The sequence below is a fragment of the Vitis riparia genome, chromosome 18, assembly GCF_004353265.1.
Source record: "Vitis riparia cultivar Riparia Gloire de Montpellier isolate 1030 chromosome 18, EGFV_Vit.rip_1.0, whole genome shotgun sequence".
NCBI classification, from domain to species: domain Eukaryota; kingdom Viridiplantae; phylum Streptophyta; class Magnoliopsida; order Vitales; family Vitaceae; genus Vitis; species Vitis riparia.
In genome coordinates, this window is record NC_048448.1 from 23599700 (window position 1) to 23626437 (window position 26738).

The 26738-nt window shown below is 32.5% G+C and overlaps 3 protein-coding genes across 4 annotated transcripts; 1 reads left to right on the forward strand and 2 right to left on the reverse strand.

Moving 5' to 3' along the window:
- Positions 1-7632: 7632 nt before the first annotated feature.
- Positions 7633-11536, reverse strand: LOC117905563. The gene is made up of 4 exons (XM_034818461.1): positions 11532-11536; positions 9321-9705; positions 8588-8648; positions 7633-7745 (listed from the first exon to the last, which is right to left on the reverse strand). The coding sequence occupies exons 1-4, from the start codon at positions 11534-11536 to the stop codon at positions 7633-7635; spliced, it is 564 nt and encodes a 187-aa protein (XP_034674352.1).
- On the forward strand, positions 11487-14764 carry LOC117906702 (40S ribosomal protein S18). The gene is made up of 4 exons (XM_034819848.1): positions 11487-11593; positions 11681-11841; positions 13660-13848; positions 14415-14764. Exons 1-4 carry the CDS (start codon positions 11591-11593, stop codon positions 14518-14520), a joined length of 459 nt encoding a protein of 152 aa, XP_034675739.1. The 5' UTR covers positions 11487-11590; the 3' UTR covers positions 14521-14764.
- A 2377-nt stretch (positions 14765-17141) lies between these two features.
- On the reverse strand, positions 17142-24045 carry LOC117906701 (UDP-rhamnose/UDP-galactose transporter 5). 2 transcript variants are annotated; one of them, XM_034819847.1, is made up of 7 exons: positions 23790-24045; positions 23404-23606; positions 21908-22153; positions 19483-19667; positions 19200-19400; positions 18722-18883; positions 17142-17713 (listed from the first exon to the last, which is right to left on the reverse strand). In XM_034819847.1, exons 3-7 carry the CDS (start codon positions 22035-22037, stop codon positions 17384-17386), a joined length of 1008 nt encoding a protein of 335 aa, XP_034675738.1. In that variant the 5' UTR covers positions 22038-22153; positions 23404-23606; positions 23790-24045; the 3' UTR covers positions 17142-17383. The 2 variants fall into 2 exon arrangements, with proteins under 2 accessions (XP_034675738.1, XP_034675737.1); XM_034819846.1 differs by lacking the exon at positions 23404-23606.
- Between the last annotated feature and the right edge of the window lie 2693 nt (positions 24046-26738).

Sequence of the window (26738 nt, forward strand, 5' to 3'; positions counted from 1 at the left end):
TCTCACTCTCACTCTCATGTACATAACTTTCTATCTTAACTTTGTAGGTGTATACCTAGGCCTAATGTGTTTATACATGGACCTTGATTCGAAAGTGAAAAGTCCATCGTATCTTCACAAAGATCTCAATAAATCCCATATTATAGTTTCTTTTCGAAATCAATTTGTATAATGCATCAAATTTGTTCATAAAGTTAATATTCAATCACCTCATCCTTTCAAGGTAAGAAATTGAAAGCAATTTTGGTGGACAAAGACAAAGCAAAAATATGTGGTAAACAATGAGTGATTAATGGGGCTGACTATAAACAAATAAGTTACTGTCTTAGTGAACATAACAGATGATAATAGTTGCACAGTTAGGAAGAAAAGTTGATTGCAGAAACATCACAATAATTATGGGTTTTCCCTACATTTGCATGATGTTCTCGCAAGAAAATGAGAGAGAGACAAAGACAAACACACAGAGAAGAAAGAAGAAGGAGCATAGGAAAAAGAGAATACCTCAAAAATAGTTCCCAAGTAATCTATGAATGCTACAAAGTTGGTTTCTTCAAAAAGTCCGTATATATCTGTAGTCCAACAAGGAGAAGCTGAGAATGGGAAGAGAAAAAAGGACAGGAGAGGAATGTAAAATCTTAGATATAGTACATAATGAATAAGCTAAGAAGGATTAATGTTTATTGTAAATAACATAGGACTTTTCTGGTATGTTTGAACAAGAAGAAGTTAAAGTCACTTATGTTTGGAAATAAATATGACAACAAAACAAACATTTTATATAGGTAATATTTTTGCCCTCTCCTGAAAATTAAAGTGGAAACCTACAAGGATCCCACCCCAACACTTTGCTACGCCAACCAGGTTTCAAGGGCTATGAAAAGGGAGGCCAAAATAAGCATTGAAGACAACTTTTAAGAAGCAAGAACTAGCAAGAAAGAGTTTGGAAGCTAATATAAACAAATCTCAATCAAATTACAGCATATACCCTGACTATGCAGATTCTATCACTCAAAATATTATGTTCAACTATTGACCATTAAGCATGCGAGTAGAGGTGGCCAGAAACAACATGACAGTGAAGGGTTGATTCAAACATGAAGTTGGTTGGCAACGAAGGATTCATATAGCAGTACTAGTGAAATAGCTAGATCAAAGACTAGTTGAATTAATTTGTTAGGTATATGCAGGTATAATATAGTCTTTGCAACATATTGTGGTAAGTATCCAATATGAACTTGAAGTTGTATTTACTAATAGATAGTGCAGGCATGTGATATTCTATATAGGATTGGTGAACAGTAGAAAATGCAACAAAAAACAATTGAAAACACCTCAATTATTCTAAAAATCAATATGTTTGTAGAATAATTTATGGAAACACCGTTTTCAGTCAAAAGTTTTCCAAAAGTGTTTTTTAATTTAGAAAACAGTTTTATTTTCGAGAACAGTTACAAAATGGACCCTTGGTGTTTGTCATATATATATAAACATATATATTATTGAGTTAACTTACATTTTACTTCTTTCATTCTCCCATGTATTGGATTCACTATTTTCTAGTGCGTTAAATATAATTTTCTTACCTATGAAAGCAGAATTAACCTTTTATATCTCATTGTAATTTTTTTTTTCTGATCCTAGGACAACTTCCGTTAATAAAAATATTCCATAACTTTAATAATCATCAAAGACAGAAGTTTGTGTCCATCTTCTACATCTTGGAACAACATTAAAATATCACTCTTTGAGTAGCAAAATTAGGTGTAAAAAATATTGGGAGTCAAATGCCAGGACTCATAGAAGTACAAAGTTTTCTTGTACCTTTAGTCTCTTTTTACAGATATATTTCAGAGGATACACTAAAAGAAAATGAATAAAATAGATAAAATCCTATGTTTTCTGTTCATTGGAAAGGAAAACTCACACTGCCTACTGCCAATAACTAAAAAACATGATATTTATCATATGTAACCCATAAAAATAAAATAAAAAATCAGATGTACTGTGAGGAACAAGAAATATAAAATAGAGAACTCCACAAAATGGACAACCTCCACACTCCCAGAAGGCCATAATGCACCCCCTACCCACATGAGGATTTCCTTAAACTATCCATACAAATATATTATAAACTTATATATATAAGAAACCATACTGGCAGGAACTTTTATACTCAATTCATTTATAAACCATACTGACAGGAAACTTTATATTCATTCATTTACAAACTATACTGATAGGCACATTTATACTCGTTAATTAATAAATGTAAGAATCCATACTAATTGGCACCCTTACACTCATTCAAATATACATTTACAGGATCCTCTGAGCCAAGGAAATTAAGACAGTCAATGCTCCATTGTTCTTGTATGGAAAAGTTCAACAATTTTTTTCCATATCAGATTCCATTAATGAATTACTACAAGTTATAACCACACATGCCCACTTTAGAACCATTGAATTGAATTAGTTCACACAGTTACAACATTTTTGTGAATCATGAATAAAATTAGTAGATACTGGTATAGTATAAAATTCCTCAGCAACTTTAAGAATGAAACAAAATTGCATTTAATATTGGTGTGCATATGGAGGAGAGAAATCATTTAAACAACACCTAAATATCTGTAAGAAACTGAGAAAAAGGAAAGAAAATAGCAAAGCATTACAAAACATTTATTAAAGAATTAAAATATAATTTATTTAATGAAAATTAACTCTTAACTGTGAAAAACGCTTCACACAGAAAAGTCTAAAGTTTTTGCTTGATATGAAACTTATGACATGCCATGGAAAATGAATGCATGAAGCATGAAAACTTTATCGTATAATCACTAAAAATAAAGAAATTCTAAATTAGAAATTTACTTGCCTGTCCATTCAATATCTTCCCCTGAACTTCCTGAGCAGCCTTCTTAAATTTCTCGATTCCTTGAAGATTTTTTTATTTTTTATTGATAGGTAAATGCAAATTGTATTAAAATTTAAAAGTATACACGAAGTATACAAGGCAAACAAAAAGAAAGAAGGTGGGAGTACATAAAAACCAACAACCAACCCCTATTCTCAATTCCCTGAAGATAGATCAATCATCAGTATTACAAAATTCAGATTGCCATAAGAACCCTAAAAAGGCATGGATGCATTATGTACACTGCAATTATATTATATGGGTTCACCAATAAACCAGCTTGCCTATTGTTCCATGGTTTTTAAGGGCATTCCCCTTAATGTGTTACAACTAGATTGTCTAGCAGTGTGTAGCTCCAATGGGATGGTCTAGCCAAAAGAGCTTGTTTGTAGTTTTTACATTGTAGCTTCTTGTTTTTTTATTCTTGTTGTTTAGTTTTTTCTTTGGTGGGAGGAGTCCTCATCCTTCTTTTGTACTTCTTATTTCTATCAATATATCTCTTTCTTGTTTCCTATCAAAAAAATAAACCAGCTTGCCTAGAGATAAAATAGGATACCGGTCTAGCATCTTACTCTCCATAAGGGGTTGTTCATCTGTTCCATGCACATGTCAAAAAGTGTGAAGTATGCATGTCAAATACAACATAATATGAAGAGAGGCATGGGGCATGAGTGCAACAAGCCTATTGTTAGATTTTAAATTCGATAGGCATACTCATTTAAGGAAGAGAAAATATGCATGCTCACTATAAGTCCCCAAAAATACATCTTTTATCTGCTTATTAGTTACATGGATGTATTTGTAATAGTGAAATACTGTTCTTGGAAGCAAGCATGTTATGTGTGTGTGTATTAATTCACCTATCCTTGATGAAATTTGACAACTACAACACCTACTAAAAATACTTGTAAACAAAGGGTGTTCCTCTCTTTGTCTCATCCCTGAAAGACCTCCTAATTTAATAGGTTCAATGTCCCTCTCCATCTCCCCCCAACGCACACACAAAAAGTGAATACTTCAAAACCCATGAAAGGGAAGATCTTCCATAATGGGCATCCCTCTACCCATCTACTTATCCAACAACATTTAACCCAACTTGGGAGAGCTTCTAAGATGTTAAAAGTAGGGTTTGAAGGTCAAATGCAACTTTTAAGAGAGTATTTGGATAGAACTTTCAACAATGGCCATGTACATTCAAACATGATTTATTCACATTTTGGAAAATCAGGAAGACCCAAGGTTTTCCTCAAACATGAAGCAGGGAGAAAATTTTTATTTGATTAAAATGTTTAAAAATGTGCAAATTATCCTTTTTTTGAATAAAAGTATTTTTAAAATACAATTCCCAAACATAAAATGCAACCTGACAACAATATCTACTTCTACTTCCACCTCTACTGCACAAAAGTTAATGCTATCCCAAACAAGCCTTTAAGATCAACTCTTTATGTGGAATATGTAAGCAGTGCACTAACTACAATAGGCAACACAAAGAAGGACAAAATCCAACAACACAACCAAAAAGATAAATTAAAATTAAAAAAGGATCATAAAAGCTCTCTTTGTATTAAACTAACAACATAATTTCAAAAATAATGGTTTCAACAAGACACAAAATAATTCCCGTTAGCATTCTAGCAACATCAGACAATGAAAGAATAAGAATTTGAAATTATTTTAAATTTTAGAATATATGCCTAGCAGTGAGAAAGTTTCTGAAATTATTCATGTTCACTGTTCTTTTATAGGAAAAAAAAAACACGGAGCACTAGAACTTGTAAAGTTTTTTAAATCCATTTCTGGGGAGTTCCACAACATGTCATATAGATTTGACCTAAAGGACAAAAAAATGTCACCACAACTTCTAAGTTCTACCCATTAGAAATATAATAAAGTTTCCCATTTTCAAAATTTTCAATATTTCTAGCAATGCTAAACTGTGAACCCATAAAAACAATTCAGTGAAGTCCACAAATGTTAGAATTTCAGACCAAAACATCAAGCACAAGGTAAAGAAACTTAGCAATAATTATATACATATACGCACACATACCTTAAGTAATGTCTTGCCAAAACTTGCTTCCTCTTCAGCAATTATAAACTGATGTGCACTTCATGTTGTTTCAGTTCAGGGAAAACATCACCCATCACCTTTACAACAATGTTTACGAGGCTAGTTTCAAAAAACCATTAACAAAAATGGTCAGTATATAGAGTTATGAATTGGTAACAAAAACTGTGAACGAAGTTTCAAGTAGTCCTTTATGTGAAAAATTAGGGAAAAAGATACAAGAAAAACTTCATTAAATGCCTACACTGGGGAAAATTAAAAGAAACCTAAGCATCATTGTCATTTCTACCTATTGAAGAATCCTTCTTGTGCTTTCAGAACTTCACTTCCATAACGAACAGCTCTACGGAGAATATGCCTCAAAACGTATTCACGACCCTCATTGTCTACAGAGTAAGTAAGGTAGTCATGAATACTGCTTTGAAAAAAGTTACACTGAGATAATAAACAAAACAAGGAGAATTAGATCTTCATACACCACTCATCCCCACCATCTACTTCCTCCCAACACCACTCATCCCAAAAAAAAAAAAAAAAAAAATTAAAGCACAAATTTATTATGAGAAAATAATCAGCATATATTATTTCAAGTACAGGATAAAATAAAGAATCAATATCCATCCAAGAGATTAAATATATTTCCATAAGATCTTTTTAAACTTTGCCATCAGAGAAAAAATGATAACATAAAATCCTTCCATTCATTGGTTGCTGTAAAATTATATAACTAAACTTCAGACTTTCATAGTACAACAACAAGAAGATAGACAAAGAGAGTGAAAACAAAAAATTTCCAATCATAACACTACCCCACCCCCATATACTTTCTTCTCTTCTAGAAAGACAAGAAAGAAAAGTTATTATATAAAAACACACAAATATTTTCCTAGAAAGATATCTTTAACCAAACCAATGATATTTCTACAGTTTAAATACAAAATCCCAAACTTTTGAACAAGTTCTTCATAGATAAAGATGAAATGTGAAAAAGAAGCCATGTATCCAACCCTAAGTAGTCAGAATTAAAGCTTTGGTGAGCTAAGTTGAATGTTCTCTGTTTATTGTTTCACAAGTTAGCAAGCTTCCACAGCCCAACAACGTCAAAAGATACTTTAAAACGCAAAGGGAATTTTTATTCAAATCTCCATCAATTAAGATTAAAGCTCTCAAGTCTCAATAACAATCTCTATCTAGCAACAACTAGAAGAGAAAGTATCAGTTAAAGAGGATTAACTTCATAGTTATTTGTTTACAGATGAGAGAAAAAAAAAAGACCAATATCCATAAAATGCCTGAGTGCCTAGCTTCTAACCAATCCAATAATAATTCCTAAATTGTACCACAACAGAATTGCTAACAACTATGATGTCTTACTGTTTTAGCAAGCTTCCAATGACCAAATCAATAACTATAGATAAAAGGCTTAAGAACTATCCAAAGAGAGAAAAGATAAATAAATAAATAAATAGTAGCAGAAAATTTTATTTCTGAAAAGAAATATAGAAAAGGAAAACAAAATAACCATAGAGATCAAAACAGAGCCAAATGACGGTTTTCTGATCTAATATAGCCAGAAAAATAAAATAGAAGCATTATACCTTCAATAAAAATAACTAGCAATTTGGATAAATTGATTGCAATTTCTCAGGACCCATTTATTAGACCTAGTGGTAACAATTCCCAGTCATCATACAACTCTAATCTTGTATGTATATTCCCAGTCATCAGAATCTAAGATCATGTTTAGTAGAGAGACAAATGGAACACAGATTTATGAGAGGACAAGATTGAAAGTTTGCATAAAGCAAATCTCTAAATTAAGGACATATTGAATAGTTGACTAGGATATTACAAGAGGAAAGAGAGAAGTATGGCTTACGAGCTGACCATGCGTATCTTGATGTATTTGGAAGTGAAGGAATAAAACAATCTTTGATGATGTTGATCAATCAGAATTGTACCTGAAAAATGTTTTCCTGAATTTTTTGTTGAATGGTCTGCTACATCAGTAAGAAATAGAGGCCTTTTTCTGTAGATTTCATTTAATATTTCAGCTGCTACTTTAAGGATCAAGGAGTTTAATTCCCCTCCCCCCCCCCCCCCCCCCCATATTTTTTCATTTTAAAATCCTTATGAACATCACAATACTAGGGAAGTGCCCTCTTATTGGCAATTGTTTCACAACATTATAAATATTATAAAAACATTAAATCAAGTTCAAGTTAGGCTTAGGTTGTTTGAACCTTGAACTAAACCCATCCCTGATTAAGTTCGGGAAAAAAAAAACCTAATTTTTGTCCAACCCGAGTACTGAAAATGATTGTCCAAGTCTACAGGTTGGGTCCGTATTCTGCCTAAGTTGCACCTCTAACTTAATATCTATCTAATTATACTTCTTGTCATAAATTTTAAAAATAAAAAATATTAATATTTTTTTATATGAGATACAAAAGTTCTTAAAAATGTAATGATTTTTAAAATTATTTAAATAAATTGAGATATCCAATATTTTTTCTCATGGCACTAAAAAATCTCAAGATCTTTCTTTTGCCCAAACCAAACTCATTTTTCCACAACATTGGAAACTCTGGAGATTCAAGCTCTTCATTTTCATTTTAGAGAGGTGTAAACACTCTATTTCAATTCAACTTGCAAACTTGAATTGAAACCATGTATGAGGCAGGAAGATATCACGAACCGCATCATAAACTGTCTTTTGGTTGCTCCAGAAATCTAGGGAAGGTAAAAGTAGTCTTCCTGAAAAAAATTAAACTTGATAAACAGAAAAGCTAACACAAATGTGGAAAGCAACAGATGAGTATACATAGAAAAGGAAAGAACATTTTTTGGTTTATAAAAGGTGTATCCAAACATCCCATGGAGATAAAATCATTCATTACCAAATTTCATAGCATAGCAAGGCAAAAGGTTCATGCTTAAAAGATTTCAAGAAATTATATCATTTAGATTTTCTACTAACTTTTTTGGCATAAGTTCAAAATTGATCCTACATGAAATATCAGACTTTTGGCTATGGGAATAGCTTCTTATTTAAACCCTTTTGTGGGGGATTTTTTTTCACTTGAGTTTGTTACTTTTGCTTTGGTTATCCTTATCCATGTCTTGGTCTGTTGTTATTTTTTTCTTAACAATAATTAATCCTTCTTGTCGTGTTATATTCATTTTCTGTTAAATGAATTGGTTTGTTTTCAATTAACAACTAATAATTTGTAATATATTAGACTCAGTACAAGCAATATAATAAACAAAATGAAAACATCCAAATGTGATGCAAAATGTAATACAATGAGTTCTTCCTTTCAGAACTACCATCGTCTTCCACCACCCCAACCCCCACAGGGGACATTAATTTAACCAATAACGAGTATAATTTGTAGCAACAAATTTATTGTGAAGTAAAATAATAACACTATTGAGGAGTTCACCAAAGATAGGTTACAATTAAAAAACATACAGAAAATAAATGCATGAGAGGATGAAAAACAAGTAGGTCAATGCTCTTTTATTTTAGCTATTACATAAACAGGACACCAGGGGAGGGATTGCTACAAATTTATCTGATCTAGATCGTTTCAAACTCAATAATTCTGGAGAAACAATTGACACTTTCGTTCTCTCTTTGATGCTAGGATGCGTTACCTAAATAAAACACATTAAGAAAGAAAGAAACAGAGATATAGAATAAAGTTAAGAAACAATAAAACAGATAAATAAAAACAAACCCAAATAAATTAAAACAAATAGGCAACAAAACTGTAGATAGAAACATGCTGAGAACATCAGAAAGTTACATCAACCAGCCAACAATAATAACTGCGTTCTATCCCATCTCATGACCCCTAATTTCCAAGTTACAGTAATCATGAGTAAGAACTAACTCAGGGTTAAATGCTATTTCAAGCACCAAGGTTGTTAAGGTACCTAGATGATAACATTTCATCTGCTATCTACGTATATGTTATAGGAAACCCAAATGCTAACATATCTCAGTTAGCAGCACCATTATATACAAGACTTATCATATTGCATTAGATTGTTATATTAGAATAAGAATTGTCTCATCAATTCCTTTACTTAGAAATTAATTCCTAACTAGAGATTTTAATCACCTTCAATCTCATAATCACTATATAAATTGAGAATCTATTGAGAATATATCTGGTTGATCATAATGGAAATGTCAGTCAATAAATAGCCATCAAATTGTAAATCAATATGTTTGATGAGCAGCTAGGTTTTTATAATTAATGCACATAAGTTAAAGGAAAAGTAAAATAGACTTTATACAGAGAAGTCCTGAGAACAACTGACCTGTATATTGTAATCTAATTTCCTTTTAGTCTTCTTTCCAGAACTGCTTGCTCTTTCCCCAACTGGGGTTTTCAGGTCGATTTTTTGGTTTGCCTTACCAGGCCTAGTGGAAGGTCTGACTGATTCATTTGTGTTCTTACTCTGTATTTTGGCATGAATCATAATGTTTTCATGGTTTTGTTTGCATTTTGCATTAGTATAAGCAGGAGGGAACTCAGAATTCTGTTGAGAACCATCTTTTAAACACTCATCATCTAGTTTTTCCACTGTTATATTATGATGCTCTTGAGGTCCAACATCAGACAAATTCGAGATACTTTCTCCTCCTATTTCATGGCTAATATTTCCTATAGTGTTGTTTGAGTTAGTTAAAACTTGATTAGGGCTGCAAAACCAATCATATTTTTAACCTTACCATTTTCTCGATTTTCCAATTTTCATAGATTTCCATATTGAAACTTTTTTGTTTTTTTGGAAATAGTAATTCAATCTTCAAACTGAAGAGCAAGCATAATTTTCACAAGATATCAAAATGTCATGGACATAAATCTTAAAAATTGTAGTAGCCATACTAATTACTCAACTTAGCTTGAAGGCATAATTTTCTGGGTAACAACAAACAACATGTGTATTTGTGGTATCCATAGCCATGAATTGGAACTCATTTCAACCAAATCATAAATGAAGTGTAAGACACAATAGATTATCAGCTGATTTAATAAAAATTAAAATGGATAATTAATAATTAATAATTAATAATTATTTATATGGAGCAAATTGTTCTTATGATTTGTTTCCTTTTTTTTTTTCATACTAAATCCAAAATTCAAAAGGGTGACCCACTTCTCTTACTCGACCATCAAGGAGCCATTTTATGAAGTTTCCCTCCAGACGAGAGAATCCCTAAAAAGGCCCTATTTTCCTCTGCCACTCTCAATCCTTGCAGGTACTAATCTAATTATTAATTTTTTTTTTTTTGAAACCCCCGTTTGATTCCCAAGAAAATCCATCCCCCATTTGATTTCCAGGAAAATTCATCCTCATTTGATTTCCGAGAAAATCCTTGCAAAACCCCCAAGGAAAGCAAAAAAAATTGCTTTTTTTTTTTTTTCCATCCCTGTGTTTTATGGATCTGCTCATATGAGCCTCCTAAAACACAACTTCCCCAAAGAAATTTATAGCCTATTTGTTTCCAAATGTGCACCACTCAAAACCTAAATCGAATCATAATACCTGGATTCCAAAAATGTTGTAACCCTACATAATCTCCCCCCCCCCCATCAATGTGAAAATAAACCAACACAAATAAACCATAAATAAATCAACACAAAAAATACATCAACAAAAACGGAAAACGAGGGAGAGAAACATGATTCAAATGACTAGTCAATAAGATAATCACCTGATGATGGTGATGAAGATAGAGATTCGGAGCCGGATCTGTAGACAGAGACAAAAAGAGCAACTACAGTTTCCCCAAATTCTTCGATCTACGTTGTTGACTCACGAAGAAGAGGTTAGGGTTGGTTTCTCGGGATTCTAGAGATTTCGGGGATATATAGGAAAATAGCAGGTTAGGCTTCACGGGATTTAGGTTTTTAAGATTAAGAGGAAGACCAGGTGGAGGTTAGGGTTTCATAAATGGTGGGATTTGAGAGGGAGATGAACAGATGGAGTATTTGAGTTCAGTGTCGGTGGAGAGAAAGTTAAGACAGAGAGTGAAATGTGTGAGGAGGGATGTATCGTTTTTTGGTTCTTTTTTTTTTTTTGGTTTATCATATGTGGATGCTGACATGGCTGAATGGGGAGGGCAATTTGGGTATGAAATCACACCTCAACCCGGAGTGCTCAAAATCCAAATTATTTTTGGGACCATTGTATTTAACTTGATTATTTGCATATCAAAGACCCATAACATACTTTTCCCGAAGAAGAACATCGAATTTATATATGTATATATATATATATATATATATATTAAAAGTCAAAAAGAATAAGGGAAACAACCAATAGGAAAAAAAAAATTGGAAGAAGAAAAAATAAACAAATAGAGGAAAAATAAAACCATAAATGAAAGGATTGGGCTGGGCTGGGCTGTCTTGGTTGGGCTAAAATTACTGTTCTGATGAAGAAAAATGTTGGGTCACGTCAGGCTGTGTTAGGGTTGTTGGGCCTTGGAGCCCTGTATATACACTCAAAAACCCTAACTACCCCATTTGAGCTTCTTCAGACGCCGAGAATCAAAAGTAACATCAATCTTTGCGTCGACAATGGTAATCAGGGTTTCAATCTCTTCTCGTTCTTCCTTTAGAATGCCTATAATTTAATGTACGTTTGTTCAATCTTTCGTTGGGTTACAGTCGCTAGTGGCGAACGAAGAATTCCAGCACATATTGCGTGTCCTGAACACGAACGTGGATGGGAAACAGAAGATAATGTTTGCCCTCACGTCAATCAAGGGTATTGGGAGGCGATTCGCTAATATTGTTTGCAAGAAGGCCGATGTTGACATGAACAAAAGGTCTCTGCCTTTTCTTTTATTCTAAGCCCTCTGTTTGATTTCACGGAAAATATGGGAAAGGAAGGATTTGGAATTTTAGTTAATGCACTTCTTAATGCTAGATATGACGAAGAAAAAGCTAAAATGGGGTTCAAATTTGTTGTCATGTATACTAAAACTTTGCTTTTGCTGAATATGATTATTCCAAGGTGAAATAACTTGTGAGATTGGGGAACACCAAAATTAGGTTGGATTACTGGAATTTAAAATGCTTCATTCTTGAACCAGGGCCAGCTTTGTAATAATTTAATCGGACATAGCCTCGTATCAAGTGAATATGTGTTCTACAGTATCAGATGGCTTGGTATTAACCATGTGGAGCAGTCACTAACTCAAATATAGCCTTACTAGTGTTCCTATTATTCAATTTTTGAACAATTTTTGGTTGGTCTACCATGCTAGGTAGTTTTGTGAACATGTGCATGAAAAGCATGTCTAGTGATTTTAATTGAAATCTCTGAAAATCTATTTTGAACAAGAAAAAATTTTGTTTCGAGAGGGCTAGGATTGCTTATTTCTTTTTTATTTTTCTTAATTTCCATTAATTACTGGCCTTCTTTACGAGGTTTTCATGTACTCTCATTTTAGGTTTGCATCTTACGGTATTTTTGGTTTATGGTAGCGTGTTGCGTTTTTTTTGTACTTTCATTATTGATTTGCATCTTACGGTATTTTTGGTTAATAGTAGCTTGTTGCATTATCTAATGTGACTTTAAATATTGTGATATAATTTGTTCCAACCATATTTTTTATTCTTAATATGATATACAGGGGCCACTTTTACAAATGGTACTACAATCTTGATCTTGAAATATTAATTGGTTGTTGAAGCCTATGAATTACATGAAAGTAAGATACTCAAAATTCAAGGTCAAAGAGTCCTACAAAACATTCTAGGTGGAAAAAAAATGTGAATGAAGGATTGAACTGGATTGAATTGAGTCATGGATTTCAGAAATAGTGAGGATTTTTTCTCTCTCAATGTATATTTTAGTGCTACTAGATATAAGTCATGTGTTATATATGGACAATTCAAAATACTTGGTTCGAGGATTAATAATCATGATAGTTGTACAACAAAATCAATTCAGCTTTCACATCAGGTAAAATCCATTCACAAATTAATGTATTACACAAGAAATAAATAATAAGAATAAGAATAAGAATACAAACTAATGTGTATTTGATCTCATCCAATTATAACTGTTGATGTGAGAATGCATCTACACGGTAAACCTGTCTTTAATTGAAGGCTAGGTGGACAATAACATAAAAGGTATTCCAAATAGAATTAGTTACAGATAAATCTCTTTAGTCAATCAAATATACATCAACTTATCAACAAAAATAATTGATTTATCGTTTAAGCAGCAGAGTCAAGGAATTGGAAGCTTGGCCGCAAATTGTATTCATGTTGATATCGATAGATGTTATATATTTTTCTACTTCTATTTTGAATAGTTCTAGTTTTATATTGAGGCCATGCTAATTAGTTTTTTATTTCATTATTGAGCATCCCTGTTTATTAGGTCCTTTGGATTTTCAATATTTTACTAATTTATGCAGAAAATGTTTTACTTATATCCTAGCTTCTAATGGGTAGTGTAGCTAGCTTTTGTAAACTTTCCCTTACTCAAAACTTTCAAGAACTTTGTGATTGGTTGGGCATCCATTTTTTAGAGGGATTCATATTTTTGTTTGTCTTTATGTTTTTATCTGTTACATGTTAAGTTTTTCAAAGCATCTGATTTGCTATCTGAATTGGTTTAATGCTGTCAGGGCTGGTGAATTATCTGCTGCTGAGCTGGAGAACCTCATGGTTATTGTTGCTAATCCTAGGCAATTCAAAATTCCTGACTGGTTTTTGAATAGGAAAAAGGATTACAAGGATGGCAGATATTCTCAGGTGGTTTCAAATGCATTGGATATGAAGTTGAGAGATGACTTGGAGCGATTGAAGAAAATCAGGTTATTATTTCCCATGTTATCCTTAATGATTGTTCTATTTGAACACAGATCCCGGTCTCTTTCTTGTTACATGAATCCATTGATTTCTGTCAACCTGCAGCATTTTTCTTATGTTTCTTGGATTTTAGTCATGTTATTGCTTACTGGCAGCATGTTCTCTCTATCATTATATTCTTCATTTGTATTGTCATCTTATGATTGATTGAATAATTGCTTATTTGTTACAATGTGGGAAAAAAGGTAATATTGATTTCTGTTTCTGCAGGTGCTAGGTCTTTTAGTAAAAAAATGTGTTATGGTTGGAAGGTGGCAAATGATGGCAATTTATTTGTTCACTAGTCCAGGAGTTGAAAAACACACCTTTACACCCCCGCCTCCATCCCATCCCTTTTCCTCTTTCTCTCACTATATTCACACACAACACCCACACCTGTGTCCACTGCACTCACAACTACTAACTCCTTGCACGGCACCGTGTCCACTGTTTGTTGTAGTAGGTTGTGAATGAAGTTTAGGCTAGGTGGGGAAACATGATACTTTCAGCTAATCTTGATACTGTTATGCAGGAACCACCGTGGTCTGAGGCACTACTGGGGCCTCCGTGTTCGCGGCCAGCACACCAAGACCACAGGTCGTAGAGGAAAGACTGTTGGTGTCTCTAAGAAGCGTTGAGCCTTGGATTGTTTTTGCTTTGAACAATTATATATTATGATGAAACACAAGTCCTTTGCAGTTAAGAAGAGTCAGATTTTTTTATGCAAATTTTCTTATATTGGTTGAATTTCAAATCCAAAATCTGCAGTCTTTCTAATCAACCACCTACCATGGTGAGATCTTATGTGAAGGATTTAGATTATAGCTACATCCGTGGGTGAGATATCACCAAATTAGCATGAATTGATATTTAGCATTTCAATTTTCTACTCTTTTCTTTGCCTTTTTTCCAATGTTGCTTGTGATTCCCAGAAATCTGACATGTTTGTTGATGGGATTATTGGTTGTGGTCCTTGTGTTTGTTATAGGAGGCTGAGCGGGTGACGAGGGTTGGGTTGGGGTTCTTGCCTCGAGGTAAATGAATGGTTTTGCAACTAAGCTTGTTAAAGGGATTCCTAACATTAACAGGAGTGGAGGGAGCAAATGATATTTATTCATTGTCCCTTCATTGTCCTGACACTAAGTTGGCATTAACTTAATGTTGGATTTTCAGCATGCCTTTGTGGCGTGGAGATAAATTTTGGATGTTGTTTTGATAGCAAATGAAGTCATTGATTCTAGAGTTAAAGCCAACTTGAGAGGGGTCATTTGTAAGTTGGATATTGAAAAGGCATATGACTATGTAAACTGGAGTTTTGTTCTTGCAGTGTTGAAAAAAATGGGTTTTGGTTGTAAATGGATTAGTTGGATTAGATGGTGCATCTCTATAGTTCGTTTCTATGTCTTGGTCAATGGGTCCCCTTCAGACTTCTTTCAAAGTTCTAAGGATCTGAGACATAGAGATCCTTTGTCCCTTTGCTTGTTCATCTTTGCAATGGAGGCCCTTTTCCTCGTTCTTATGAGGGCAAACGAGGGAGGCTTTTTCGATGGCTTTCTAGTAAGGGGAAGAGATAGAGGGGGGTGGAGGTTTCTTATTTGTTGTTTGTGGACGATACTTTCATTTTTATGATGCTAGTAAGGAAAACCTTGAGTACTTGAGTTGGATTTTTATGTGGTTTGAGGTTATGTAAGTGTTAAAGATGAACTTAGAGAAAAGTGAGCTCATCCCTATTAGGGAGGTCTCAAACTTAGAGGATCTTGTTAGAGTTTTAGGTTGCAAGATAGGTGCCCTCCCAACCACCTATTTAGGGCTTTTGTTGGGAGCCTTTTTTAAATCCCTTAGGGTTTGGGAAAGGGTGGAAGAAAGATTCCAAAAAAGACTAGCTTTATGGAAGAGACTATCTTTCAAAAGATGAAAGGTTAAATTTGGTGAAGAGCACTTTGTCTAGTTTGCCAACTTACTTCATGTCTCTTTTTGTCATCCCAAAGAGGGTAGTTGTTAGATTGGAAAAAATTCAAAGGGACTTTTTGTGAGGAGGGCTTAGGAACAAAAGTTATACTTGGTGAATTGGTCTATTGTTCGCTTGGAGGAACAAAAAGGGAGTTTGGGCATAAGGGATTTATCCATCTTCAATGAGGCTCTTTTGGGCAAATGGTCTTGGAGATTTGTAATTGAAATGAATCATCTTTGGAAACGGGTAATTGTGGGCAAGTTTGAATAAGTTAAGGGGATGTGGTGCATTAAAGAAGTGAGAGAAGGGTATGGTGTGGGGTGTAGAAGGCAATCGGAGGTAACTAAGAAATTTTCAAGATTAGAATTGGGTTTAAGTTTGGGTTTGGCAATAGGGTTAAGTTCTAGAAGGACAAGTGGTGTGGGGACTCGTCCTTGAAGGAGTAATTTTCAGAGCTATATTCCATAGCTACCTCAAAAAATGCTTGGATGAGTGACCTTTGGGAGGATGGTAATTGGAGTCCTAGATTTACTAGGCAGGAACTAGAGGAGGTACAAACCTTCTTTAGGAGGTTGTTTGCACACTCCCATCTCTTTGGAGACTAACAACGTTATGGTTTGGCTGCATACAAAGGATGCAGCTTTTTTTGTTAAGTCCTAAGAGTGGAGTCATTCGCTTATGACATGGTGTTGCCTTTGAGAATTAGCTTTTTCGCTTGGGAAGCAACTTAGGTCAAGATTTTGACTCTAAATCAACTCGAAGGGAGGGTTTGGAAGATTCCCAATAGATGCTACTTGTGTAAGAAAGAAGAAGAAACAAGTGGTTATATTCTCATTCATTGTTCGAAAGCTCGTCTTTTGTGATAGTTGGTTTTTGCGCCTTTTGGTATCCAATGGGTGATGCACTCTTTAGTTAGAAAGGTCCTTCTAAGTTGGCACGAGGAAATAGGCTTGGAAGGTTGTTCCATTGTGTTTGTTTTGGATTTTATAACGAGAGGAATAGGAGAGCTTTTGATAATTGCGAAAGCATGGACTTGTTTTGGATTTTATGGCAAGAAAGGAATAGGAGAGCTTTCGATAATTGTGAAAGCATGGACCAAACAATTAAAAATTCTTTCTTTTATCTTTTTTTGGAGATTGAGCAAAACTTGTTTGGATCCTATCGGTGGAATATGCTCTTTTTGACTTCAAAATTAGTTGGCTAGTTAACAAAGCTTTTTACTCTACTCAAATTGGCTATGATTTCAATACAAAATACAAGCCACGGATTGGCTTCAACCATAAAACTAGCTTTCATATTTGAACCGTATAAGGGAAAAAAAATTAATTACTGTAAAATTATAATCATGAAACAAAAGAGGAAAATTTGTAGGGAATCTAACCCTATATCCAGAAACATTCATAATCAATACCAATAAAATGGAAAACAAGAATTACAGAATTGAGCAAGAATAATTAGAAGCGGATGATTGGTTCTAATCTCAGACAATAAATAATTTCCTGGAATCAGCTAAAATCTTGTATGCTTAACTTATCCTACAAGACTGCGGTTTATATTTTCCCATCATGTTCACTGGATTCTGATAAACCCCCATGCTTTTGCTGTTTGCTGGTGGGGAGTGAATGGCTCCAACGCTCCTTCCCACCAGGTTTAGATGAGGCATTGCCATACCACATCATTCCAACTACAGCAATGATCATGCCCAGAACCACTTGCAAATTGAGACCCTCTTTCCCAAAGAAGAAAAATCCCATAATCAAAACAAGGATTGTCTTCATATGGCCAAGTACTTGAAAGGAGACAGCTGTGAATCTACCAATGCATATGAACTGGCTGAGGTTGGTCCCTACCGCGATAGTACATGAAAGGATTATAAATATCTGCAAAAGCCAAGACACGGAGGCAAGTGAGAGATCATTCTTGTAAAGACAAATAGCAAGGCACAAAGCTAGGAATGAAGTGAACTAGAGGAAATTCAACCTTTTCCTGTAAGCAAATATAAGGCATCTTTTTATGAAAATGTGTGGGACACCAGATTTCAATTCCAGTCATGTGAGATCGGGAACTGATGATAATTTCTAGCAAGTTTTTTTGGAGTTAAAATCCTCATGTTGAGCACACTTCGTCTGTAAACAAAACATAGTAACCATGGGACAGCTACAGCCCAAAAAAAAACAATCCATTAAGGAATCCTTTCAGAGGTATTCAAGCTGGATCAGCTCAGGTTTTCAGGAATGGTTTATATATATATATATATATATATATATATATAGGTAAATTTTTTAACCTGAAACCTTCCACAAACCGTTCCCATCCCTTTACCACTTAAGTCAGGCCTCAAGGGTAGGTTTTCAGGAATGATATACATGTCCCTTTTGTATTTATCGACCAAGGCTCAAAAGTTTTGGTAAAAACATGATCACATGTGATGAAACTAGGGTTAGTTATTAAGCTGAAATCATAAGCAATACACTTAAAACTGCTTGAGGTTTTTCCTCACTACCAATCATCAGCATTCAGCAGCTTCTCGAAATGGAGAATTGGACCTTTAAGAAAATAAGATCTACTGGTTTTACCAGTCTATATTGATTAAAAAGAAAAAATCTTCCAGCATGTAGGCCTAGGTGGAGATGAGGTTGTAAATATAATTAAAAGTGAAGTATTGGGCAGATGGCATTTATTGAACATGAGGTCATGCATGTATTTGCCAATATGGATATAATTATGGACAAGCATATGAGTGCATATAAATAGATCACAATTATGTGGAGACTAAAACTACATCTAGAACCATGTACAAATCCACATGCACATAAAGTTGGGCCAAGGTTTAAAAATTATCATATCCAGGTTTAAAAGTGATGGTCATGGATTGCTGTAGTACTTACCAAGGATGCTGTGTTATATTGGTACATGTCAACTCTTTTGTTTGTCAACCAATAATCCAGAAAGGGGCCTAATAAAAGCAGCGATCCAGCCTGGGCTGGGGCAGTATGTCCCAATAGGTTGAAAGAACTAAGTGAATACTTCCGTTGAAGGAAATGCACATACTGCATATACAAGAACAACAACAATAAGAGATAAGACATTTAGAGCAAGAGACTTGTGAGAATTTTGTAATTTGGAACATTCAGTAATTGATCTAAACAAAAAAGAATTACAGATTAGTCAATCATCAAAATTTACAACTGAAAATTTTGTTTCAGCTGAAAATCTAAACTATATGCATATATATATATATATATGCACACACACACATATATGGAGAGAGACAGAGACAGCAAGATTTCTTATTAGATGAACTAGTAAAATACTTTATGTATGTAGCAATGAACCATATCTTTTAGAGAGAAATGGAAAACTTACATACTGTTGCAGAGAAGTGCTCCAAACTGCAATAAAGGCAGCAATGAAACCTCTGGTATTTACACTCACATCAGTGACAGTGCAAACAGCAACACCAAGGAGAACAACTGATATGCTGAGCTTTGTGTCTCTTGAATACCGGATCTTGTCCAAGACAACTTCCAAAAGGCAGGACACAGGGATCATACTCAGCTTTGCAATCTGACAGTTAAATTAGAGATGTAACTTCTGCAATTATTACAATAAAATGTAAGCTTAAACACACAGAGCAATCAGAATATACCTGATAGAACCCTACTGAGTTCCACATTAAACTAACATTCATTCCAACAATAGAGAAGTTCGCAAATAATACAAATTTCAGAAGCTCTGGAAGGGGGAGATGAGAGGGTTGGATGTATCCAAGCCACCTAAGAATAGCCGTCATCAAGGTTGTGGTAACAAAATGCAAGCCAGTTAATGTTGTAGCTGCAAAAAATTGAAGTAATTAAAATTCAAAACAAACAAATGATGAGCATCATGCTTATTGCTAAAAAAAAAAAAAAAATTGAAATAAACATTCCATGTAAAAAACCTCTGTGATCTATGTCTTTGCAAGAGCGCAAAGATATAATCACCAAAGCCATTTCCAACTATTTCCCTCAACTGCATAAATATTTATAAGTCTAGATCTTCTTACAGGATTCTAGTGACTTTTGATTTTGCAATACTTTGATCCATGTCATTTGTCTTTAGTCTTCACTGGCAAATATTTTTAAAATCTCTAACCTATATCAAAGCTAATATCACCAGTGCCATTATATTTATTTCTACACTCAAGTAAATCATCTCAATCAATTCTTCCTTCCATCGTCAACTATAGGCTTATAATTAAGGTTCTTCTACACACTTCCGCTTTTTTGCATAGTACTCTTGCCAATCAACTACCTCTACTTTCAATCCTCTGACATTTCATCTACTTGTGAATGATGGCATCATTGTTCCATAAAAACTCTCATTGATTTGATATACAAAACCATATATCCATGTTTGCCACCCAGCTTTAAGATCGTTGTGCATATTCATAATAGTCTCTCTGTTCTTGTATAATCACGTCAATATTAGAATGGCAAAATTTCTCAATTGCTCAAAATTTTTCTCAGTATTTTCAGACCTACTCCCACTAAGTTTTGGAGTACTAACCACCCATAAGCCACATTACTAGGAAACTTTAAATCCATGTCATAGAAACACACACACAAAAAAAGAAAAGAAAAAAACCTTGTTTTAGGGCATATCCAGTTCACCCCTGCTAGGGCTTGGGGCATAGGACTCATCTACAGATCATGTAACCACCCACAAGCCATGTGATTGGTTAATTTCCAATCCATATATACACAAAACACCTTGTCTTAGGGCATGTCCAACTCATAAATGAAGTAGCACTGCATAAATTCCATCCTACTCCAACTTAATTTGAAACGCTAGGCTGAGACTTCTATCTACAGTTCTATGTAATCATTTACCCCCTATCAAAGCCCAACCATCAAGCTTTCTCATTATCAAGAATAAAAAACCATAAAAATTCATATTGGATTTGATTTTATGCTCAACAACTTGGTATAGCAAGGGCAAGAATAAGCTAAAGAATAAAATGAAGTCTTCTTATAAAAATTAAAATAAAATGGAACATAAACACAGTAAGTTTTACCTAATGAACAATTAACCATTCCACTAATTCCAAAATGTGACAAACAGCAAATGTTGAATAGAACAGAATCATAATTAGAAAAATTGCAAGTGATTATTTCCTAATTTTTGAATTGGAGCTTTTAAGATATCTGTCTATATGAAGGTTGAGTGCTAACAACGAAATTGTTCACTAGAAAGTGTCTTTTTTTGCAAATTCTTCCATCATTCTTTAGTTTATCAACATCCAGAGTTTATTTTTGTGTTCAAATAAAATATGTGAAAACCATCCTGATGTTCCTAACTCCTTCCACCCAGCCTACAGAGTGACCAGCAAAATTGAAGATGAGGAGACCCAGCCTGGATCAAATGGATCAACCTAATTATGAAAGTTTCCTCCGGACAATATAAGCGAGAATGGAAAAAAAACAAGAACTGAAAAAAGTGGGGCAGAAAATAACAAGATAGAAGAATTTGAAACAACTAGCATAAGTGAAAAGGGTAATGTTGAAAGGAGAAAAGGAATATAATCAGATGAAATGCATGTAGGAACAAAACAGAGATTCAAGAAAAGAAACAAGGTGAAGAGGACCACAGCAGTTGTTTACAAAAGGAAAACAAAAGGCAAATAAGCAAAACAAACTAAAATGCAATACAAAAAATGAAAATGAAAATTTGAGACACAGAAAGAGTGGCAGCAGTTGTTAGAAAGGGAAAGAAAAGAAGCATAACAACTAAAAGACATTGGAAGAAGATGAAGATAGCACTCAAAAAAGAAAGTGAATTTGACACCATTCCAATACAATCAAATTGTCAACTCTGGACCTGGCACATTTATACATTTTTTAATCAAACAATACTCCATGTAATTCAGGGAAAAAAAGCTTACCAGTAAAATGCAAGTATTCACAATAAAAAATAAAATATGCTTACTTATTTGTTAAGAAGTGAGAATTATCCGCACATGCATGTAAAAAATATACACAGGCAAAAGAAATTAATCAAAGAAAAAACGCAAATTTACTTTAGAAAAGAATTACCAAAACTGAATCCATATGTAGCCATTAATGCTTTGTTGACAAGGATAATCCCAACAGAAGTGACAACATTGAACATCCATGCGGCTGCATCTAGTGCTGCCTTCTTATCAGCCTTGCTTGCTGGAGCCATTTTAATTTATTTCTTCCAATTGATCACAGGAAATTTTTGCCCTCAGCTTCCATAAAGAAGTTCACACACTTCAACATATGGTCCGAGAGTTTTATCCACTTCAACAACAAGAATTCCTGAGGACATAAAATTGGAACAAATAAGAAAATTGGCATAATATAACACAATCAAAATTATGGAATATGCAGTTACAATTATCAATATGATAGCAGAAAATTACAGGGATGACTATTGTACTATTGCACAATCACAAACAATGTACACAAAAAGTAATTTAAAGAACATTACATGTTGGTCCAAAAACTTGAGAACTGAGAGTTTAGTCTTTAAATTAACTCACAGTGAAAAGAACTTATGAAATAATCTCGCCATGCATAACAACAAAAATTCAAGTATATCAACACATCAAGAAGTAACAGCAACAAGAAATAAGCTAATGGGTAACACTAAATGAACACCCTCTTTCCTTCTTTATTTGAAAAGAAATTTACATAAAAAGTACAAAGCTAATTTGTAACTTTTGACATATACATTGGTTCTTTCATTATTTGCAAATAAGTTTGCATAAAAATTAGAAAATTCACTTATCCCATGTGCCATAATTTTAAACAAAGATTTTGGAGGTTAGCAAAACAAATCCTACCATGCCATTCAACAAGTGAGTGGCAACAACTTGCATTAAAGCTTCAGATTTCAAAATTCCTATGCTCTAGAAATGTCTGTCCTGCTCTCCCCTCCACATTTCAAAGTCTTCAACTCAAACCAACTCACCTAATGTCTTCCTGTCATTCAAAGTCTTCAACAATTTTTGAGCAATTATAGTACTCTATGATTTGAGATTATCATTGGAACAATACTTAGACCATTATGAGGTCAACTATAGATACATTCAAAAGGGCAAATCCAACTTCCATTGTTAGAACATCATTTTATAAAAAATAAAGAATAATTCACCTGTATCAATTTATGAAAAAAGAAAAAACAATTATAGCATTATTAAATGAATTGTTCAGAAAAATCTTGTAGCACTGCTAATTTGCTACTGACAAATTTAGACGTGTGTAATGAGATAGAGAACCTAGTAAACAAATAAATCTCATTTCTCTCCAACATAATAGGGTTGTACTTTATAAATAGCTGATTCTCTTTTTTTTTTAAAAAAAGAACTAATAATAATCTCATTACAAAAATTAAAATAGTAGGACCCACATCATCTGTAACACAGCAATTTCTCATGATTGTGTACCTAAAATCGCTGATTCTTCATCTTAAGACAAAAATAATTCCATTCCAAAAAGTAGAATAACGAAAAGCATAAAAATCGCAGAATTATAGGCTCTCAAAATCAGCCAAAGAATCTCCAAACCTAAAATTTCCAAACTCCCAAAAAATCCTCATAACCATGTCGTTTTCAACCTCAATAAACAACACAAATTCCTCTCAGAAACCATAAGATCGCTGTGTAAAATAAAACAAACTCCCGAAAGCCGATCACGAACTCTGACAGATCTACCAAATTCCAGATCAAGCATATAAATTCTCACACAATTGAAACATTCCGCATCAGATCTACACAACACACAATTTCGCATTTAGATCTCCAAACTCCAGCATTGACCTCACAAATACCACACACAACCAGCAGATCCACCAAACAGTCAAAATTATAAAACAAAAACAAAAAAAAAAATCGCACAGAAATCACAAATCACAAATCACAAAACACAGAAACTTCAGAGCTCGGAGACGCACCGTTTCAGACGCGGATTGTGCCGGAATCAGGAGGGAGAGGGGGGTGTGGGAGTGGGAGAGAAGAGGAGAGAAAGAGCAAAATGCTAAAAAGGAGAGCTGTGAAAATGATTTATATATAGGTATTTCATATTTGTGTTGGATGGTTTCTGTTTTTGTATTGTGTAATATTTGGAGGAATTTGAAGAGAGAGAGAAGTTCGGTTGGAGAATGAAGACCTCGTGGAGGTGAAAAGCAGGCAGCCAATCCAAACACGGATGCTTAGCTTTGGTGCCTCTTACATGTGACAGTGCGATACAAAATCCACATTATTATTATTATTCCTTTACTTCAGGAATCATTTGATTTTAGGCCACATTTCTCCATTTTGCTTTTCAATTATTTTTTATTTTCCATCTTCTTTATTTTACTTTTATTAATAAAAAAATAAAAAAGAAATGCAAAATTATGCTAAGGTGATTTTGTTAGGTACACGTCAATAAATGGAATCTATTTTGTGTTGTTCCCTCGTCTCTTTCTTTTCCTATCAAAAAGATTGTTGAAAAAGAAAGATTTTGATTATTGATGTGTAATCTATTTGGTTTTTTTTTCCCTTTTTTCTTTTTTTCTTTTTTTAAATCTCTTATTGACATCGTTTCACATTAATTTTAAGAAATATTTTTAGATTAAAAAGTGTTTTTTTTAAAACAAATATAGGTAATTGAAAAAATTTAGAAAACACTTTTAAAAATTTGAAAATCACTTGTAATGTTAAAAAATCATTTGTAGTGTTCTGAAGAAGCAATTCTCTTAAAAATACTTTTAGAAAAAACGTTTTCATTAAAAAGACCTTAGAGTAAAAATATTGTCATAGGTCATTCTTAAAAATGTGTTTGACATGTTTTTAACCTATTTTGATAGTTGAATAATGAAAATTTTTAAGTAATTAAAAAGTTAGAAATGTGAAATGAGTTCTTAACATTTGTTTGACAATGATTCTAATTATCGTTTTTAACCTAAAAGTGTTTTTGAAATAAATAAATAAATAAAGGTTTGGTTGGAAACTATTTTGTAGCACAAATTTTTGTTTTCTAAAACAAAAAAAGTACATAAAATAAGTTTGATAACCAAAAACTATTTTCCATTTTTTGTTTTCTATTCTTAAGAATATAAAACATGGTATTTTTAAAGATTAATTTTTAATTATTTTATATTATTTTCACTTTTTTTTAATGGTTGTTTTAAAAAATAATTATACAAATATGTAGAATAATTAAAAATAAAACACTAAATATAAAATTTATTTTTTAAAATATTAAAAAAATAGATTTAATACATTTTAAGTTTTTAAACAGACTTTTATTTTACAAAAATCAAATAATAATTTTCAAAAATTATTCTAAATAACTATTTTAAAAAAAAAAAAAAATTCTTTACCAATTAGCAAAATTTAAGAAAGGCGTCACTTATAATGTTGAAAAATCACTCATTGTATTTAAAAAAAAAACATTGGATCGTTAATTCTCCTAAAATCACTTCCACTAAAAGCATCTCAATAGAAATATTATCAAACACAATTTTAATCTACATTCCAAACGAAAATCGAAAAAAACATTTTGGTTTTACCCCTTTATCATCAAAATTGAAATTGAGCGAACCTACTTTTGTTATTAATGTTGTGAAAACCATTTTTTTTTTTGGGGTGGGTTTTATTACTTGATTATGTAATAAGTGATGAGTGGACATAATAAAAAATGGTTTTTATTTATGAAATATAAAATACTTTTTGCATTAAAACCTAAAATTAAAATAATAAAATAGAAAATACTCGTTGCATTATTACTTTTATCATCATTTTTTTAATGTTTTATTAAATATGAGATGAGGATGGGGTACCAACATGTTAATAAATGAAACCATATTTCAATGCACCAAATCATAATCGTGATAAAACTGATGTGCACATAGCATCATACTAATAAAATAAATTCTTGTAAATATTTAGGGGGCAATTTAGGCAAACATTTTTAATATAATATTTGATCGGGTTTGAGTTAACTTGATTTGGATTGGACTTTGATTAAGGTTTCTACTGTATGAATCTAACCCTAGTCCAATTTAACATTTTACAATATATATATATATTATATTTTATAATATTCATTTTTTAAAAAATATCAAATCATAATTATATCATATGTTTTTTCATTTGTTTTAAAAATATATATATATAACTTTATTTTTATCATCTTAAAATTTTGTACCATATGTTATATAAATTTCATTATAAATATACAAAAAAAAAAAATATTATTAATTCGAGTTTAACCTCCAATTAATATAAACTCGAATTTAGAAAAATAAAATTAAGTTGCACTAAGGCTGGGTATGTTTGTTTTCGTTATGGAACATACAAAATAAACTCTAATATAATTAAAATTAGTTATAAATTTATAAATTTTAAAATTATTTAATTTTTATATAATGAAGAAAAATAAGTTAAATAAACTTGAAGAAGAAAATAAAAACAATTTATTGATTTCAAATCTCTTTTTTTTTTTCTTTCTGTTTTCATTTCCTCAAAATTTCCAAGAATAGACCATAATCTTAATATTGCATTTGGCTCGGCATGCAAAACATGCTCTCATTTTCAATTTTTTATTTTCATCATTTCTTGCAAATGGTCTTGATAACCAAAAGTGAAAATTTATTTTAAAAAATAAAACTTCATATATGTTATTATGTCATTATATGTGACATTATTATTACTTTGTATTTGTTTATTTTTTTACTATATTTTTAATTAATATTTTACAATTAATTCATAATAATAAATTAATTTCAAATTCAGTTATGAAAGGAAAAAAAAAGAAAATGTATTTGTCAGTAATTTTATTAATCTTTTGTAGTAATATATCTTTAAAAAAAATCAAGAAATTTGATAATTTTGTAAATAAATTATAGGATTTTTAT